The sequence below is a fragment of the Paramisgurnus dabryanus genome, chromosome 4 (assembly GCF_030506205.2).
Source record: "Paramisgurnus dabryanus chromosome 4, PD_genome_1.1, whole genome shotgun sequence".
Lineage (NCBI taxonomy): Eukaryota > Metazoa > Chordata > Actinopteri > Cypriniformes > Cobitidae > Paramisgurnus > Paramisgurnus dabryanus.
In genome coordinates, this window is record NC_133340.1 from 12,934,480 (window position 1) to 12,955,032 (window position 20,553).

The 20,553-nt window shown below is 40.7% G+C and overlaps 1 protein-coding gene across 2 annotated transcripts in view; it reads left to right on the plus strand.

The window, feature by feature from the left end:
• The first annotated feature begins 1,493 nt into the window (after positions 1-1,493).
• The window catches only part of galntl6 (polypeptide N-acetylgalactosaminyltransferase like 6), a 265,789-nt gene continuing 246,729 nt past the window's right edge, over positions 1,494-20,553 (plus strand). The window contains exons 1-2 of one of the 2 annotated variants that reach the window (XM_065265203.2): positions 1,494-1,873; positions 2,228-2,458. In XM_065265203.2, coding sequence (XP_065121275.1) covers positions 2,324-2,458 — 135 coding nt within the window. In that variant the 5' untranslated portion in view covers positions 1,494-1,873; positions 2,228-2,323. Of the gene's footprint in view, positions 1,874-2,081; positions 2,135-2,227; positions 2,459-20,553 lie in introns of those variants that run through there. The other variant, XM_073814250.1, reaches the window with a different exon arrangement.

Genomic DNA, 20,553 nt, shown 5'->3' on the forward strand with positions numbered 1-20,553 from the left:
TTAATTAAAAAAAATGATATAGAAGTAGCTAATACTGGTTGTAAGCTTAAACTTCAAACAAACTGTAAACTTATTTCTGAAATCCAATTGGTTGATTGAAATGTTGTCCCAGGGTCAACATAATGCTGCCCCGAGGACATCAACCACTTGGCAAAATCAGAAGACCCATGAGCTTCAATGGGACTGTGAAAATTGATTGACCATAAACTGTAATCGACAGGTGGAAAGTACACAATAGTCTTCTGATTGGCTAAACAATTGGCTAACAGTCTTTAAGAATCGGATAAAAACCCATCTCCTTCGCCAACACCTCACTTGCTCATTTTTTTCTTTACTGTCAATATATATATATATATACTAGCCCTTGGCTATGTATACTCTAATTGCTTCTAATGTTACTTCATGTGTAAGTCACTTTGGACAAAAGCATCCGCTAAATTACTAAATGTAATGTAATGTAAATGTAACCAAAAAGTGTCTGCAGCCACATTTTGTAGCAGTTTGCAGAATTGTCACAGGAACATTTAATTCACGGATATCTGTCTGATAATATGGATATCGCCTGAGCACCATTCCATTAACAAGATTCCTACAGCACTTTTAAGGTTATGAAGAGCAGCAGTGTTTATTTCACATTATCGTATAGTGTTTATTTTGCCTGTACTTGTGAAAGTCGCTGTCCATGGTGCTGAAAAAAAAAACATATTGTAGCTTCGCTTGAAAGGAGAGGTGCTCAGCACCAGGCAGAATCCTTACAGTATCCATGACAGCAGCATCATAATAGTTCACAGATGTAGGCCTACAAAAGCTGCACAGTAATAAAAGATCTATTTTGCCATTCTTTTTGGTCAGTGATTTTATTGAAAAGACGAATGGATTAAATATTATTTTATTAAAACAAAATAAACTGTAAAAAGACTAGCTAATTGTAATGTGGCAACACAATATGTACCTGTATGATGGGTTGCAGAGCCCCCTCTGTTGGTGGCGTGGAAAATTCAAGTTTTTGTAAGTTATTTACAATAGCAAGGGAAAATATCTTTGTTGTTTGTGTATAGGTGCCTTTAAATATTCAGGTATTGACAAAATTCATGAAGATCTGCAATTCACTTAGAAACATCAGGTGATCCCTTGTGTGCGCTGTCTCCATATGTTGTGATGCAGTTGCCTTTGGCATAAGCCCTCCCTTCACCTCTCCACACACACACCCCATCTGTCTGCTTTTCTTTCCATCAAGTCTAGCAGCATTCAATAATAAATAAACAAACTTGTGCCTGATAAGAATATGAAAGAAAGAAAGAAAGAAAGGAGGAAAGAATTAAAGACAGACAGAAAGAATCATAATGTTCAGTTTTCATTAAGATGGTCTCATTTAACCCAGATAAAAACTTGTAATGACTATATAAACGGTAGTAAATGAATTATACTGTAGTATATTACAGCAATTAGCTAAAGCCAAATCTACAATTCAGCTTGGTGTAAAGACTGGTGCACGAGTCAAGGAGCTACGCGAGCAGTTCTACACATCGGAAAGCATCGCCCGCCCGGCTGCAAAAAATGTTTTCATATTAATGCGTCACACACGTGGTCCGTCGCCGCAATATCTCAAAACTCGAGGAAAATGATAAGTCGCCCGGGGAGAAAAGATAAAGAGTCTTTAAGCCTCCAGTAGGTGGGACGCGCGCGAGAGTCTTAATGAAGAGCGCGAGACGATTTCAAATTGTGTCGCGAGCGCATTGCCACAGATAAAAACGCAACGGTCGTCGCCGTCCAGCAGTTATCTTAATCGGAACCTAAATCTTTCCATTGCCTGACAAAGAAGAGACGATAACCGAGCAACCTATATGTTTCAACATGCAAATAACCCTCTACTGTAAGTCGTTTTCACAGTATTTCTCGCGCTTTCTCAACAATTCCGGGTGTGTGATGTGTCGCGTGACTGTTAAATTAAAATCCGGTTCATTTGCTTATTTATTGTCTTTGCTATCCTGGCTGTTACAGGATTGTTTAATATATTGATATAGTGTGCAAAGGAAATAGATTGGTCAGTTAATGTTGTTTTAATCGTTTCTGTCAGTTAAGAGATAGGTTTGCATGGCTCACGAGGCTCTTATTTAATACGCATGTTAACAAGGTTGCTGCATCTCTGCTTTATCTTTGGGTGTATGTTTGTTAATATGCTGTTTTACGCTGCTTTACGTGACTTCTCTCTCTCTCTTTCATGCAGGTGAAAGTTTGTCGTCTTCTGTGAGGGAAGGTACGGAGCTTGAGTCCAGATTCTCATCTGTTTAGTGTTGGATTGTGTCTCATTTACGACTTGAAAATGAAAAGAAGACAAAAGCGCGTTTTGCAAATGGCATTTCTGTTCATGGTGGCTTTAATTTTTCTGCCAAACGTCGGGCTTTGGTCAATGTACAGAGAGAAGAGCTTGATGAAGTCGCACGAGTCTGGAGAGCAGGTGAGTAAACACCTTTGACATGTCTGTCACTCCAGCTTTTTTGAGTTGCTGTCAATCAGAATGCTGCATTGTTTCTATAAACGACTGAGTCCACTTGTACTAGAACTGGAGGACATGCGGATCCTCCTCATAAATACCTTGAAAAGTTTTATACTGGCAACAAATTTATCAAATGTAACTTGTAAGAGTATGCACTGTAGACATATTAGTTATTTTTCCTTGAGTTCTGTAGGTGACTTTGGTTATTGAGTAAATTTTGGAAACCGGGAGTGAGAATGTGTTGGTATCACATGGTGGTTTTGGCTAATCTTAGTGTTTGGTAAAGAACAGAGTCTGTAAAATAACCTAGTTCAACCTAGTTACTTTATTATTATGCTTAGTGATTTACATAAACAAAACAGTGTTGTGGGATCCTTTAAATCCTAACCACATTTGTCTTTACATTGCGAGAGTTTTCAATACAGTACACAGTGTCCCAGAAAAAAAAAGGATATCCCATTTTCACCACCACAATAGTACTCCAATTAAGCTTTTAAGGCACAAAAACATCTTCATGTGCCTTGCTCCGTTGTTTATGAATAGTTCAAATTATTATTGTGCATTTACATCCCACAAGATTATTCATTTAGAAGCACTTAGGAAATTGTCAGTTTTTGCCTTCAGGGAAACATAAATCACCAGTCAGAAATGAAAGAACATTTTCTTGCAAGACGTACAAAAATTAAAATGCTATAAGTCTATCTGAAGCTGATACTGAATATTTATTGTTTTGTGTCTGATTCTCTCAAAGAGGCTGAGGTAATAGATCAAGCTATTGAATGATTGATCTTTAAAAGAGTCTGGATTATAGTATCAGTTTCATAGGGTTTTTAATTTTTTAATTATGATTAACTTAAGCTCTAAAGAGAACAACATGAATAAGCTCATTAGCTTTACAACTGGCTGCTACTTGTGATGGGAGTGCAATCAGTGATTCTCCCAGAAAGTTGTCATTGTTTGGGATCATTTATACCCCCTTTGATTCTTAGAGTCCGGATTTGATTCAGAATCAAATTTTGACGTACAAATTAGCATATTTGTGAAGTCATTACGGCGCATTTGTTCTCAAAGTCAGACTAATTTTGCTACTAGTCCCCGAACTGTCATGTACTGTATTTTAATGCAACTAAGGGCTCAATAATCCATATGTATTTACATATATGCTCTGATTTTGTTGTCAGGCATTAAAACAAATAAAAATAGTAATAAACACATCTCATTAATTCTACATGTTAACTAGCAGTAACTTCTATGAACTGACACATCGTCTGATCATCATCATTATACACCTACGATAAGGAGCAGTGGTTTTGATAGTATTACTGTATTTGTCTAACCTGTCTGGAAAACACAATATTTGTATAATTTTACAGAAATATGTTCTTATGCTTAAACAGTTAGTGACAGGTTTTGGGAAAAGCTATTTGGATTAATTTATTGACAAGTAAGATGCGGTAAAGTGAATTTAAAGCGCGGTTTTCCCTGCCGCTCACTGTACAGAGAAAAGGCATAGGAAGACTTTTCCAAAATCTATTTTGTATTTTATCTTAAAATAGTCAAACAGGGCTAGATGTCTTCGGTTTTATCTTTCTCTACTGCTCGTGTAAGCAGGTGCGCATTTGCTCTCTAAACTGTCATTGTGCTGCACCACTCCCGCAGTTTGGTTTCGATAACATCATGTATTATTTTGTAAACTAACTTTTAAAAATCGGTTTTTGACATTTGTGAATCGATTCTGTCAGAATTCTGTCCAATCTAAGAATCGAATTTGTCCTCTGAAAGCCTCTTGCATGTGGAAAATCACTTGGGCTGGGTTGGCTGCACTCACACACTGTACTACTTCTGTTATTGATGTGTTGGTTGTGGTTCCCTACCCAGAGCATCGCTACTAGAACACATTTCCTTTTTTCTGCACTGTCAACCGGAGAGACCGATACTAACTTGCCTGCCCTCTCTCTCCATGTAAGTCTGCAACCCTCCCCAGCTGCCGAGGGGTGCTGTTGGCTCTTGTGATTTCGCCCCTGGGTACCTGGTTTCTTTTGGTTTGTGTAACTGTGATGTAGTTTTTCTGCTCAAGGGAAAAATGCTGAGTCTGTTTATTGCATCTCGTAATTGCTCCTCTCTCATTTGTTTTGCCGGAGTTGCATGGCTTTAGCCTTGGGCGAGCGCAACTGCACGAAGCCAGTCTCTTCATTAAAGCTAAATCAGTGAGCAAGCACCACCGTGTTGACAGGAGCAAAAATATCACAAGACCTCTTGCAGAGTGTTGTCCTTTCTGTCTTAGTTGACTTTCCTTTCCTAATTTCTTCCAAATGCATTCTACAAGCAAAACAACCCTGTTCACCTCGCTGAGAGTATTTCATAGGTGCGTTAATGCAATTAAAGCCAATGTGATAGGTAGGCTTTCTCACTGTTTACCACACAAAATGGGCACTGGTCTTTTAGTGAAACATTAGGTAGTGCCTCATATATAGTCAGTGCAGCCTCAATATGTCATGTGTACAGTCTGTCATTTGAAATGTTAATGGCATGTAATGAAGTAAACTAGAGTCGCTGTCTATTGATTCTCCAGCTGTTTTTAAAAGAATATTATTAGTTGATTGAATGCGCATGCTGTGAGGGGAGGGTATTACTTAGATGAGTGCAGTTTGCGGTGTATAACTCAATCCCCTCATGTCAAGCTCTTTCCTCATTCGAAAGAGGAGCTGGAGTTTACCAGGGCTATAGAAAGAACCCATTCCCTGTTATTGTGCACCTGTCTGAGGGGGAGAGATAATTGACGACAAGAGATATTGTGCCAATAAGCACCCAAGAATACCGATGAATAAGCCCTCCTTGTGTGTCCTCTTTTGTTATCCGATAGCAATTACCCATGATTCAATCAGCCCTCGGATCTCGAAAATCCTTTCCTCAGTGATGTTAAGCAAGGTTTAACAAAATGCTAAAAAAAACAAGATGGGAACTGTACTGGATGACAGATGCTGAGTTTCTTTTCTTCTGGGAAGACATTGTCTGCTTTGTTGTAAAGAAACTGTGTTGAGCTCTGTCCCTCCTTCCCTTCGAAATCCTTGCTGCCTGTCCTTTGGGAAACAATCATGTTGAATTAGCTCTGGCGGCCCACTCCTGGCACGAGTAAACAGCATCTGTGTACTTCAGTGGGTGGCGCACACGGCGGCGGTGCTATGAGATGGACGTGCGCTGATAAGCGTGTGTCAAGACTGATAACCTTCCCTCAGCTCCTAACAAGACCCCAGCATTGAGCGTGACATCGCGAAGGCCCACGAGCATTATGAAGAGGCTGTCTAAGCAATCCTATCTCACTGCTCCACTGCTCCTCTGCGTGTTGACAACAGTGGGGCGTGCAAGTGCTGTCACAGATAGCGATGAGGATAAAGAGAGGATTGCAATTGTTAACTACCTGGGGTGGATGCACAGTGGATGTAGAGGCCGAGGTGACCTCAGGCTCTTTAAGCTTGCTGGGATCGACCGTGTTTGTGTCACTCGAGACGAATGAATAGTATTGTCGCGTTCCATTTGCGAGCGAAGTGACAAGAGGAAGGGAGATGTAGTAATTGCAATTACCCTTAGTGTCATACTGGAGAGATACATTATGGTAATGCACATGTCAAGCTGACAGTGCGAGCATGGGTTAAGAGTGCGCTAGATCATTTGAACTGAATTGTGGTCCAGGCATTCTGGAGAGTCACACAAATAGGGAACAGAAGAGATTTTCAGAAGGAGGCTAGAGGGATGATATGTGTTGTATGTTTTGTCTGTTCTTATCAATAATGTCCTTTACTTCTAAGGACCCAGTTAGTGTCTGACGCATAGGAAGAGTTCAATTTGGAGCTGTAATAGGTTGCTTGACATATAAGTGAATGGCGACCATATTGGACGGAGAAGGAATTTTGCTCTTTATATTTTCCATTCGACTGAATAAAAATGTAATTGTGCCGTCATGAGAAAGAGGGCCGGGTGCGAGAAAAGAAGGTCTCAGTCAGCCAAGTGATCAGACCCTCGGGAAATGATGTAATTGAATGTCTCACCTTGGAGTAAAAGTGTCCGGTGTTCCGATCAAATGTATCCCTTCTCCATGATCCCATGGCATTCAGTTATCAAAAGTCATCAACTTCACATTGTTTCACTGTAATTGCACTCTACCCAGAAAAGGTTAAAGATAATTGGATTTCTTTGTGTATGAAGAAATCTGACACCAGGTTTTCAAATTTTCTTAAATGGACCGACTTCAAGATAAATATATGAATGTGAGCAGAGAAATGCACAAACTCGCTTTCCGTCATACACTTGGCATTCATGTCAAACATTGTGCTCTCCATCATTACCACCCACAGACACACTTGATGTCCTTTGCCCCTAATACGAAGAGAGCCGTGACCCTCTCGAGAAGATGACAATTTAAACTTTATTACACTGATGGGCCTCATCTGGTGAGGACGGAGCAATGTCTTGGGCTGTTCGATGTGGCTCCCAAGAGTAATGCGCATTTCATATTGAGCGGCAACTATGTTGCGGAGCAGGGTAATATAAAACCACTTACTCTCAGGCTCGCAAAACAAAGAGACACAGACCTTTCCGGTCTTGTGTGTTTGGCACCACCATTAAGATAATAACACAATTGCAAGAGATGAAGGGCTCTTACTTTCACTCTCTCTCTCTCTTTCTCTCTCTCTTTCTGTCTCTCTATCTCTCCCGCTGTCTTTAGCAATGAGAGTAATAAAAAGGTGTGTGTTTATGATGGTTATGTGCGTGATTGCACATTGTGTACTGATTATAGTGAATCTAAATGTAACTACAGTACATTTCAGTAGATTTAGGGCATAAAGGTTATTTGCTGTGAAATAACATTTATTTAGACATTTATTCATTTATTTAGTGTAGCATGAATGAAATTATAGCACATGCTTATGTTTATATAATAATTTAGCAATGTCTGCCTAAATCCATATTCAGGGCTGAGTTTTAACTGCACATGTATTCAGACTAGCTCATTTTAATTCTAAATATTTATGTAGATCAGAATTATGGATTAGTTCAGAAAGGTTTTTGTATGTACGGGATGTGTTCAAAATCTAATTAGACAAGCACACTTGAAATTATTTACAAAATAAAAGCATACTTGTTCAAGATTGGCACTTGAATAGTTGTAACTGTGATTGCAGATAAACTAAATAATACATACTAAACAATTTAGATCATTATGTCATTATGCATATCATCACAGTTAAACGTTAAACTAAAGCTTCTGTGTGCGGCAGTGTTAATCTTCTCTTTATTTGTCCTAAGGTGATCTTAGAGATGCTTGTGTTGAATTATGGCAGTTTTCACTGACTTCTCCACCCGAGTGATTGTTATCTGAGGAAAGTGAGGTCTTTTTTTATTTTATGGCTCCTCTCAGAGCGAGCTGAGAGATTTATGGCATAGAAATCTGCCATGCAAGGTGATATTTGTCATTGGCAAAAAATACCAACAGTTAAATTAGGCGGTGGGTTCAAAGACGTCACCCATTCCAGTGTGTGATTATCAGATATGGGAAAAAGGTTATTACTGGTATGCAAAAGGTACAGCTTCAATGCACAATATAGAATTATTTGTATTCTTCACTGTCAGATTTGTATGTTTAAGTTTGGCTGCACATCTTGTGCAACAGAGATCAGTCAATTACATTTGCAGATAAAAAAAGTTTAAGCGTTTTAGGGCCTCTTTGAGAAAGTCGAGCTCAAGGTTATGTCATTGAAAAAAAAGATTGGTGTGCTTACAGTGTATTCATTTTCTAAACCAGAGCCTGTCTCTCAAGGTTACTGCGGAATTGGTCATGTGAAACAGTGCTTTTCTTCTGTTGTTTAAAGTGATGATTCGCAATCAATATTATCTCTGTGTACTTAATCGACTTACATGCTCACTTGAGCTGTTATTTTTGTGGAGTATTCATATCACTCATGTTTTTCCCACCTTACAATCGAATCGGGATCGATTCTCAGCTGCGGTGTATCACGCTGTCTCGGTAAGATTTGTTTAGTCAACAGCTAAAATGAAAAACTGATCAGGTACTCTACTGCGTATCTCACCATTGTCTCACATACCACAACATTTATTTTATTTGTATAAGCCAGCTTTGTATTTAGATCTATGTATTTATACAGTACGAAAGATAAGCTATTAGAAGATCTATTAGGAGCTATTTAGATCTTAAGTAACCTTCTAGTTTCCAGTACTGTAAATCTATAAACTCTATGGGGCAGTTTTCCAGGGTTTAGATTAATCCAGGACAAGGCCTTAGTTATATTAGAACATTTAAGTATTTTTTACTTACTGTACCTTTTATGTATACCTTCACAGATACTATTAATCATTTACTGTGCCTTATAAACTAAAATAACTAGCTTCCGGTAACGCAGCCATCTTAGACTCCTCTTTATTCAGGAGAGAGTATCAGCGAAGTGTATGCACTTTCTTTGTGACGTTTGACAAATTCGGAGAGCGGGGACACAGAGCAGCAGCACAGAACCCTCCATAAACGGCGTACGCTCTCATCTTGAATGCGGACGCGATTAAGATGCCGGCATTACCAGAAGCTAGTTATTTTAGTTTATAATGTTTTAAATTAGGATATTTCTACAACAACACCACGCGGATTATCCTCAGAAGGCCTTTGTTTATCACCGTGGAGCCGTTTGGATTTATTTTGTGAAGTGTAGCGATTCAGCGGGAGGAGGGGAATAAAGTTATTTGAAACACTATAAACCTCCGACTGTAATACTACGGGGATTCCCAAGGGAATCTTAGATTTTAGCTCAAAAGGGAATATTGTGTATAACTAACTGTAATTAATTATACAAGTTTATCAGGTTTTACCTGGCATAGCAGAATTAATAATAACAATTAATTAATATGTTCGTCCACCGAAGACATATATCCATAATCGTATATTAACGTCTAAGAAATGTTAATTTCATGGCCTTTAAAATTAACCTTCTTACTGCTATAAAGTATTTTTAAGCATGTAGCTTTAAGATCTTAACGGCAGATTAAGTGACATTTATTTCATGAGCATTGAACACAGAAACAATTCAATTGTGAAATGCAAAACCGGTTTATTAAACTACGTTACACTACAAAACACACAAGACTAACTATACATACAAACAACAAACAAGAAACATATATGAAAGAGAAAGAATGGAAAATTAAGAGAGAGAGAGAGAGAGTAAAGGAAGGGCAATATCACTATAGACTTAACTTCTGCACAAACCATCAGAACTCTAAGAATCACCTTAATTAAAAGGGGCAATAACTTTTTACAGCGAATGAACAAGCGATACTTGCGTTTGGCTTTTGTGAGGCACGTGTGTACGTCCAGCTGTATGGGCGCGTATGCGAGGAAGAGAGTTCCTGAGTTTGTGGTCACGTGACGGAGTCCTTGGAGGTGTCCGTAGGAGTTGTTCCTTTTTGGGTTAATCCGTCGGTCTGGTTAATCTGTGGCGATTAATTTGTCCAATTTGTTAAAGTTTGTCCAAGTGTCAGGGTGCCCGTGAAAACTATCCGAGAGAGGGACAGGTCTCACAGCGAGCCCGGCTGGGCGCCGTGGCCTCACTGTTGAGCAGCCGTTTGGCGTGCGGTGCGTGAGCTGTGTGCTGTGAGCATCGATGAATTGGGGTGCAGGCCTCTTAACCTGAGTTTAGACCAACCCCTTGAAGTTCAGATGACCAATCCAAAAGGGTGTTGATAGAGTAGGAAAACTTTGTCTTTGTTTTACCAGACTCATTTGCATAGATGGACTATGCTAAAGATTTTGTTAAATAATAATTTTGATTAATATTTAACAAGTTTGATATCAGTTATGGTAAGATGATGCACATCATTGATCAGGAAAGGAAAAGGGGGTTATTAAGAGTGTAAACAAGGTATGGTTTGAAACACACATCAAATAGTAATCTCATGAATGTGAATTATGAGACATGCTAAGATGAACAAAGCATCCCTATAGTGTTACAAGAAAGTGGTTCATTACAGATACAAACATGCAATACAAGGATATATAATATATACAATTTAAACCAATTTATTTGGGTCTTAGCTGTGAGACAGACACATTTTTGTGTCATGGCTGCTTCGTCTCTGCTCACGGTTTGAAGTTTGCTTTGAGGTGTTAATTTGCTTAGACTGGCACAATAAAACAGCCAGAGAGAGAGTCGATAGGTCTGGAAATGTGTGTTATCAGGAGATTAGGATCTTCTGATGAAAGCGTCCGAGCAGACCTGGTGACAAAACTCATTCTAGGGTCACAGCATGAAACTGTTAACGACCCAGACTGAAGAGACCTCCAGTGGACGTCCAGCCAGATGTTACATATTCCCCCCTTCACGACCGTTAAAGTCCAGGGAGACTTTGGCGGGCGATGATCAGGCAGGTCATGAAGTCTGGATGGCAGGTGTATCTTAATTGTCTGCAGCGTTCTGTCAAACAGGCAAAGGGTGATTTGAATGAGATTGGGCTCTGGCTCTGCCTGGGTGTGCTGCCTTCCACGGTTCCATTTGAATGTCCAACAGGAGGACAGCTGTGCACCTGTTCACTGAACTCTTGCATCCCGTTAAATCTTCGTTATGGGATGAAGGCTAGGCTGAGAGTAAGGACGTATCCTATTCCTGCGGAGAGGCACAGTACCGTGTCAGTAGCGGTCCAAGATCAGACAACACAAAGGCTGTCTGTAGCAGGCATCCGAGCGAGTCTCTGGAGGACAGTGTTGAAGTCTTTGACATCAACTAGTTGGGTCCCCCCTTACGCAATCCTCATTTTCAGTTCAGGGTTTACAATGAAGTGGTGGTCCCTGAAGAAAGTTGAGATTTCCACTTTGATGTGGTACTACTCACTGGGAAGGTGATCAAGTACCAGGTCATAGATGTGAAGAATCACATCTTTTGGAGTTTGAATCCACTTTGTCTGGTTGTGCAGACTGATGTGGGTGGTTTGTAGGTTAACGTGTTTGTGTAGGCTGGGGTGTTGAACAGCCATCAGTCACCTACGAGTGTTAGTGGCATCGGCTAGTGGTTTAACCGAAGCGGAACACTGGGAGTCGATCTTCATGGGCTGCAGCCCACAGATGTCATCAGTGTTGTCCCGAGGAGAAGGAATGTTTGGGCTGAGATAGTGAATGTCTTTAGTGAAGCTGCACCTGCGCGGGTTTGATGCAAGATGCAGCTGTTGTTTGGTGGTGAGGCAGTAAGGAGGCGGTTTGGTCTAGTTGGAACTAGTCCCCCCTTTTCTGTTATGCCTCAATGTTTAGTGTGTTGGTTGTGTTATGATGGACCCATCTGAAGATTGTTTCTTTCTGCTCCCTGTCCATCCTGGTCTGGTATGCAACAGCAGAGATTTTGTCCACAATCTGATGGGGCCCTGTCCAGCGTGGCAGAACTTCCTTCGACAGTCACTGGTGAGTTGCGTGAAGTGGCTGTGCAAAGCTGTTGTACCAAACATTGTCATCCACGTCCAGTTCCTCTCATGATGACTTCCAGTCGTAGTATGCCTTCTAGCCCTCAGCCATCTTCTGTAGCTGTTCCCGGGCGGACGCGAAGGGTTCCAGATGCCTGTGAAGTTCATTGGGATTCTGGTGAGTGGTGTTGGCTGTGATGAGATTGGAATCTCAAGGTTGGTACAACAGGTGTACTGGCAGTGTCATCTGCCGTCCCGTCAATGGTTTGAAGGGAGACACACCAGTAAATTAATTTGGGGTCGATCTGATAGCCATAACACTAAAGGGGAGTTTCCGATCCCAGTCCATCTGATTTGCTGAGACACATTTCTTTGACATGCTAGCCACAGTCTGCTTGGTTCTTTCACTTGGTCCGATGAGGAGGGATGATGCTGATGTGGAGTTGGGCGTGTGCGCCTAGGGGTTTCCACACATCTTTAATAATTTCAGCTGTGAAATGGGTACCTCTATCTGAGTTGACTCTCAGTGGCAGTTCGAACCTGGCGAAGATGTGGATCATGTGTAGAGGTGCTGTGTTTTGAGCAGTTTCATTGGGTGCTGGGAGGCTCGACCCACTGTGTGAATTGGCAAATGACCATGAGTAAATGTTTGTTGCCCCTCGTCGACCTGGGTAGCAGTTTACCCAGCCTAAAAGTCTTAAAGTTTGACCAAAATTAGCACCTGTTCTTTGCAGTGGTGCTCTGTGGTTTGGGTTAGCCGATTGTAGTTAGCAGCAAACCAGGCATTCCTTTGATGCATTCTGCTAAGTCCTGCTGCATCCAGGGCCAGTATGCCACCTGTTTCAGTGGTTTGTACGTGGCTCTTGCGACTTGGTGTCTGGCACATGCTGTGTCATGCGCATACATCTGTAGGACCCCCCTATGTCAATGAAGAACCACATGCTTAGGTGTAGTGCGGTCGTCAGGGACATATAAGAGGATGTGGTGTTGTATATGCAGCAGGTGTTACATGTCGTTAAGACATTTAAGGGCTGGTGTAGCAATGAGGTCAGAGTTCATGATAGGGCAGGTGGAGGGGTCTGAGAGGTGGTTGACATAGCTTGTAGTGTGGTGTCGGAGGCATGTAATGCAGCTATGTCACTGTTTGAGATATGTGGAGCCAGTGTAAGTGGCTATGTGATGGGCACGGTGGTGGTGGGCATGTGTTGGCCGCAGGACAGTGCAATCACAGTTGGGCGGGTGGGTGGATTGTTTGTAATGTGCACAACAGTGAACTTGAACTTTTGGTCTGAGACGATGTTCTCGCGACTGGCTGCTGGGTAATCCATAACTTTGTGACTTGGCAATGTACTTCAGATGATTTTCTGAGTGAAAAGGTAGAAGTTCTCTCACCTGAGCCCAAATTTTTACTTTTTAAAGTCTGTTAAAGGCTCAAAACTATCTAACAAGTCTTTGCCAATGAAAAGAGGATATGTGTCCACTGGTGAGATTTACACAGGGTGTAGAAGTCTCATAGGACCGATGGTCAGGTGGATGGAAAGCACCTGTTGCAGTTAGGCTGTGAGACTGCATATTCAGCATACACCTTTGTGGTTTGAGGGTCAGATCTTGTGCTTCATCTTTGTTCTGGAGTCTTGTGAAAAGCTGGAATGACATCAGCATTAGATCAGCTCCAGTGTTGGCGAGGGTTTCCAATCTGACCTTGTGTTTCACGGTGGTTGCTAAATAGAGTCTTTTAGCTACTCCTCTCTCATTCAGGTTTCCCAGGGCCTTAGTACCAGGTTTTGTGTGGTAACTGGAAGGCAGTTAAGGCTGGTCTTCAGTGATTCTGTAGGGAAACAGATGTCTAACACAGCACTTTTCTGGTACCTGCTAAATCTGACTGGTTGATGTTTGAAATACAGTTTGTGTGCCAAAGTCTCTGATTTTTGCGGTGACTGGATCGATGGTAACGTGATGAGTGGCAGAGATTTAAGTGTTGCTTGCAGGAGGGTTTTCTGGAAAGTTCTTGCTGTATTCCAGTGCTGCTGCTAGTGATAAATAGTTCGGTTCAACCTCGCGGTCCTCCTTGTGAGGCCTCCTTTGGATTTGACTTCTTCACTATTTTCAAAATCTCTGCTGACTCAGATGTGTATGTGTCGCTTTGCTTTTGTGACAGTTCAGACTTAGCTTTGTTCACTGTGTGTCGAACCTGGTCCATCTGTTGACTGTTTGGACTTCTCATTCTGACAGGAGCAGGATGGTTTCCATGGACGCTGTCCTCTGGCTGTCTGATGATCTTGGCTGTGAAGTCCTTCGATCTTCTTGGCTCTCTGCTGAAATGTCCTTCACTGTGGCGCTGTTGTTCGCCCTCCAGTGGCCGTTTTGGGGTAATTTTCAGAGAAAGAAAGGATGACAGTCTTTTCAGAGGTGGCTTTTGTTTACCGTAGGCTTTATGGACGAAGTCCTGCAGCTGTCTGGTTGTCGTCAGGTGAGAGTAGGCCATAAATCCTAAGTGTTGCATTACGGTAAAATAAAGCTTTGCAGGGGGAGGATCTTGATGTTTCCTCCATTCTTGGCTCGTTTTGTGAGCTGGAGTAGACTGAAAGTCAGTTGTAGTAGTAGGCCTGTGGAGTTTCATTTCTGCTTTGTTTTAAGTCCATTGCAGCGATTAGTCCTCATCGTGATTCTGGATCTGAAAACTCTTCTATCAAGGCCATTTGCAGCTGCTTATAATCCAACTTGACACTTTCTGACTGCCGGTCCAGGAAGCTCCTCACCTAATGGCTTTTTTTAGCAATCCATAGCAGATACAGCTGGTCTCTCGTGGTTACATTCGGCAGCGTGTGCACATAAAAGTCAATGTTTTGCAGGTAAGCGTGGATGTCATGGACACCTGCAGTGTTTGGACTAAATGTTGGACTGTTTCTAGCCAGCTTGTCAAGGTCTTTGGGCCACGCCATGTGTCTGTAGACATCATTGGGAAAGGTGTTGGCCCCACCCCCCTTGTGTTCTTGTGAGAGGGTTGTGGACGCTGGCTGGCAAAGTTCTTAACAGTGGGCTCTCACCCCCCTCTTTTTCAGCAGGAAACTTTGGTGGGGGAGTGCAGAGACACTGATTGGATGAGAGGAGAATGATGCTTTCTCTCTCAATGGTTCAGCTTGCATTCTGAAACCATATAAAAGTTCTTTTTGGACGGAATCACGTTCGTCCTTAGGTTGGTGATGTTGCTGAACAAGAACTTGAATTTCAGCTTGAGCAGCTTGCAGGTGGTTTTCGTAGGCCTTGGACTTGGCATCACGTTCTTTCTGTTCTGCTTTGGCTCTTACCAGAAGACTTTTGGCCTGCAGGAGCTTTCCCAGCTCCTCTTTGGCGGTCTTTTCCTGCTGCTCTCTGTGCTCGGTGTCTGTGTGGAGTTGTGAGATGGCCTTGTGAAGTTGTCTCGCCTCATTCTTTATCCTCTTGTGTTCCTCCTCGATCAGCTGCTGCTGATCCTTGTATTCCTGTGTCAGCCGATCTAGACGAGTCTGCGCGTCCTCCTGATTCCTCCAGGCTTCCTTTGCTTGGAGCTTTAGCGTTGCTGCATCCTGTTCCAGGTGGGTGACGTTCCTTTCGTCCCGCTTTAGCTGGATGATGAGGTTGTGAGCGATGGCACCTGTGATCCTTGCCATCTCCTTGTGGCTGTAGCTCTGTGTTGAATCACGGGCTATGATCTCGTCCAGGTTGCCATCCCGTTGCTCTCGGTCTCGGCGCTGCAGATCGTTGGCGACATTGGGCAGGAGGTCAGATGTCGGATCGTTGAGCCATGCCTCCAGCTGGTCACAGTGGTTGGCAGGGCTGGGTGATCTGGACACGTTGGCGCACTGGTGGGTGACAAAACACAAAGAGCCAATACAAGTCCGCAGAATTTTAACGAGCTAAAATGAATAAAAAAAATATGGGCTATGTGGGTCTAACTGACGTGATCAGCTAGTGGCACAAATAAAACTATTATCGGGGCCTTGCTTCGGCGGCACAGATAATAAGTGTGGGTAAAAAGGGAAAAAAATTTTAGTGAATGGACGATGTGTTTTAACCTATTGGTCGCTTCAGACATTTGGTTAATCGTTCGCATTACTAATACTTTTTCTCATGGTTTGTGCAGATATGGTTTTTCAGCCCAAAATAAAATAAGATCAAAATAATTAAAGTTAATTAATTATAATGATAATATAAAATTAAATAAAAAGCAAATAAAAGGTGAGAAAGATAAATTACTGAAAATAAAACAAATAAAATAAAATGGATAAAAAAAAATAAAAGAGATTAAAAATAAATAAATAAATAAACTGAAAATAAAATAAGACAGCCAAACAGACAAAGTCAAAAGGCTGAGAAATGAAAAGGATAAGAGATGAAAATAGTTATGAGAAGGAAGTCCCTGTTTTAGCTTAGCAGGTTCTCTACCCTAGATTTAATGACAGGGCCTTACAGGGAGAGGGCACTATGAAGTCATGCGAGCTAGGGGAGTGGCTTAGCTAGAGTGGCTGGGCTAGGCCCAACTTGCGAGGGACAGGGGGCTTATCCTATTGCACCAGTTAAAACATAAATGAATTCACTGAGAATGGGACTTATGGGGCTGAATTCTATTCACAGTAAAGAATTGATTCAATTAAAATTTAAAATAAATCAAACTGCGTTAAATTTAAATTTAAACTTAATTAAAATACAATCTCTACAATAGAAAAGAAAACAGGAAAGTAAGGCGCGAGAGAGAACAGCAAAAAATGAAATAAAATAAAATAAATAAAAATAAAATAAAAATTAAATAAAGAAATAATAAATTAATAAAGCCACAGCAATATTAATTATTATTTATAAATTTAAGACCATAACATTCAATACGTAGGAGATAAAACTACAAAGTAGTAGAATAACCCAGTTATTGAAGTAAGGTCAAAAATCCAAGTTTGACTCCTGTCATACACTTCCCAAAAGAGTTTATGAGAGGGCCAAACGAACTTTCCCCACCAGATGGCGATATTTCGCCCAACAAACAAAGAAAGCGGAAGTCAGGCGTAAAGTAAAGGAGAAGGAGAAGTGTTAGACACTCAAGACTGACATCTAGTGTTAGAACTAGGTAGTACGCTTTAAACTGACAAAGATTCGCTTCCATACAATAATTACATCGGCGACCGCTGCGTTGCTAAGACGACGGATGTAATTTGAGCTGTGTTCGTCCGGTGCCAGTTTTGGCTTACGTTACCGGGACACACAATAAATAAAAGTCTAACGGGCTTTCTTCTCCGTTGACATAAGTTACTTGATCAAGGTTTATCTCCTTTAAAATTGAAAAGTCTTACCCTCGGGGCTTACAATTTTAAAAATCCACGTACGTGAATAAAAATGGAAACATACAAATAGACAGCTTCTCTAATTGTAATAATTTCCTGGAGATTTAACAAAAAGGCCTTATCAGATGGGAGTACTCACTCGACCACCGCTTCGCTCTAAATAAAGGAATTCTACTCTTTATTAGGCGGAATCAGACGGTAATGCAGCGTATCAAAGGGTTTTTAATACGGTTACCTTAAAGACTGCAGTTAACTATACATAACAGGGGCGCGAGTCTGTTATGTCCTGAAAATGATACAGGAAATTACATTTTCATTCATACCAATATAAGAACGGACACAGTTATAGCTGATAGTTCTTTTCATTCACACAATGCAAAACACATTTGACCTGTTAACTGTTTTTGCTCAGAAATAATGTTTAAATCTGCCCGCGCTTTCTCCACCATTAATATGTAGCGATTCAGCGGGAGGAGGGGAATAAAGTTATTTGAAACACTATAAACCTCCGACTGTAATACTACGGGGATTCCCAAGGGAATCTTAGATTTTAGCTCAAAAGGGAATATTGTGTATAACTAACTGTAATTAATTATACAAGTTTATCAGGTTTTACCTGGCATAGCAGAATTAATAATAACAATTAATTAATATGTTCGTCCACCGAAGACATATATCCATAATCGTATATTAACGTCTAAGAAATGTTAATTTCATGGCCTTTAAAATTAACCTTCTTACTGCTATAAAGTATTTTTAAGCATGTAGCTTTAAGATCTTAACGGCAGATTAAGTGACATTTATTTCATGAGCATTGAACACAGAAACAATTCAATTGTGAAATGCAAAACCGGTTTATTAAACTACGTTACACTACAAAACACACAAGACTAACTATACATACAAACAACAAACAAGAAACATATATGAAAGAGAAAGAATGGAAAATTAAGAGAGAGAGAGAGAGAGTAAAGGAAGGGCAATATCACTATAGACTTAACTTCTGCACAAACCATCAGAACTCTAAGAATCACCTTAATTAAAAGGGGCAATAACTTTTTACAGCGAATGAACAAGCGATACTTGCGTTTGGCTTTTGTGAGGCACGTGTGTACGTCCAGCTGTATGGGCGCGTATGCGAGGAAGAGAGTTCCTGAGTTTGTGGTCACGTGACGGAGTCCTTGGAGGTGTCCGTAGGAGTTGTTCCTTTTTGGGTTAATCCGTCGGTCTGGTTAATCTGTGGCGATTAATTTGTCCAATTTGTTAAAGTTTGTCCAAGTGTCAGGGTGCCCGTGAAAACTATCCGAGAGAGGGACAGGTCTCACAGCGAGCCCGGCTGGGCGCCGTGGCCTCACTGTTGAGCAGCCGTTTGGCGTGCGGTGCGTGAGCTGTGTGCTGTGAGCATCGATGAATTGGGGTGCAGGCCTCTTAACCTGAGTTTAGACCAACCCCTTGAAGTTCAGATGACCAATCCAAAAGGGTGTTGATAGAGTAGGAAAACTTTGTCTTTGTTTTACCAGACTCATTTGCATAGATGGACTATGCTAAAGATTTTGTTAAATAATAATTTTGATTAATATTTAACAAGTTTGATATCAGTTATGGTAAGATGATGCACATCATTGATCAGGAAAGGAAAAGGGGGTTATTAAGAGTGTAAACAAGGTATGGTTTGAAACACACATCAAATAGTAATCTCATGAATGTGAATTATGAGACATGCTAAGATGAACAAAGCATCCCTATAGTGTTACAAGAAAGTGGTTCATTACAGATACAAACATGCAATACAAGGATATATAATATATACAATTTAAACCAATTTATTTGGGTCTTAGCTGTGAGACAGACACATTTTTGTGTCATGGCTGCTTCGTCTCTGCTCACGGTTTGAAGTTTGCTTTGAGGTGTTAATTTGCTTAGACTGGCACAATAAAACAGCCAGAGAGAGAGTCGATAGGTCTGGAAATGTGTGTTATCAGGAGATTAGGATCTTCTGATGAAAGCGTCCGAGCAGACCTGGTGACAAAACTCATTCTAGGGTCACAGCATGAAACTGTTAACGACCCAGACTGAAGAGACCTCCAGTGGACGTCCAGCCAGATGTTACAGAAGGATGCATGCACATTTTTAGGACTTGAAGGAAGTTGACCCCATAACTTTACATTTGATTAACTGAAAGTTCTAAAATAACTGAAAATGTGTTTGTCTGAAAAATGATGGACATATGCATCTCGGACAGCTTGGGGGTGAGTAAATCATGGGTTTCATATCATTTTTGGCCGAACTATCCCTTTAAGGATCTATTGTGTACCTTTAAAGATAAAGTTTACTGTTTTGTACCCCTAAACTTTAACTGGTTCAAAATTGTACAACCAACGGCTCAGTCCACTGCTCATCCCTCGCTTTTGAAAAGCATTGAGAAGCTATGGTAGCTGCCACCGGAAAAACACGTAATTGACGGAGACAACTTAGTAAAAAAAGTTTGTCCGTTAAGGGCTTCTGTAGAAACATGGCGGCATAAAAACGTCTAATTCTAAGATAATAAAAACATAACGGTTCATTATAAAAAGGTCTTACACCCCTGATAATATAGTTTTGTATATTATTTTGCATTTCTGTCAAAAGATCCTTCTAAAAATTACACATTGCACCTTTAACACAATAGGTCCACAATAGGTCCTCAGGACATAATATTGTATCCCAAAGGTACAAAATTTCAATGTTTTGTATAAAAGTACAAAAATGAACTTTTGGGGCTACCACCCCAGCAACAGTTTTGTACCTTTTTCTGACAGTAAAAGTGTGAAACGGCATAAGACTCCAGTCAAGGAAACCTATACACCCATACATATATTGTAAAATATTTGGAAAAGTATCTCAGTTATGGTAGTTGTCATATTTTAGTGAAGCTGGCATGATATCTAAAATCCAAGTATGTAAGGTTATGTTCAGTGGGTGTTAGTGGGTATTGTTTTTATGGGTTTTTTTTTCAGTAACTGCTATATCCACAGCCTATTTTAACAGTGTAATACTGTTTAAAAGTCATTTCATAAGTTCCAGTAAATGTTTTACCTTCTTACATTTTCAAATTAACTTGATTAGTATCTTTTAATATTGTGAGAAATCCTTCAGGCTTGTAAGAGGGTCTCAAAAATACATCTTCAAATTCATTTATTCTCCTTTAGAAATGAGCTCTCACTCTCTCTCCCCTTTTCCATTTTTCTTTAATTTATTGCATATGAACGGTAAAAAGGGACTCAATAAAGTCAGCTGGGCTCAATAACAAGAAAGACC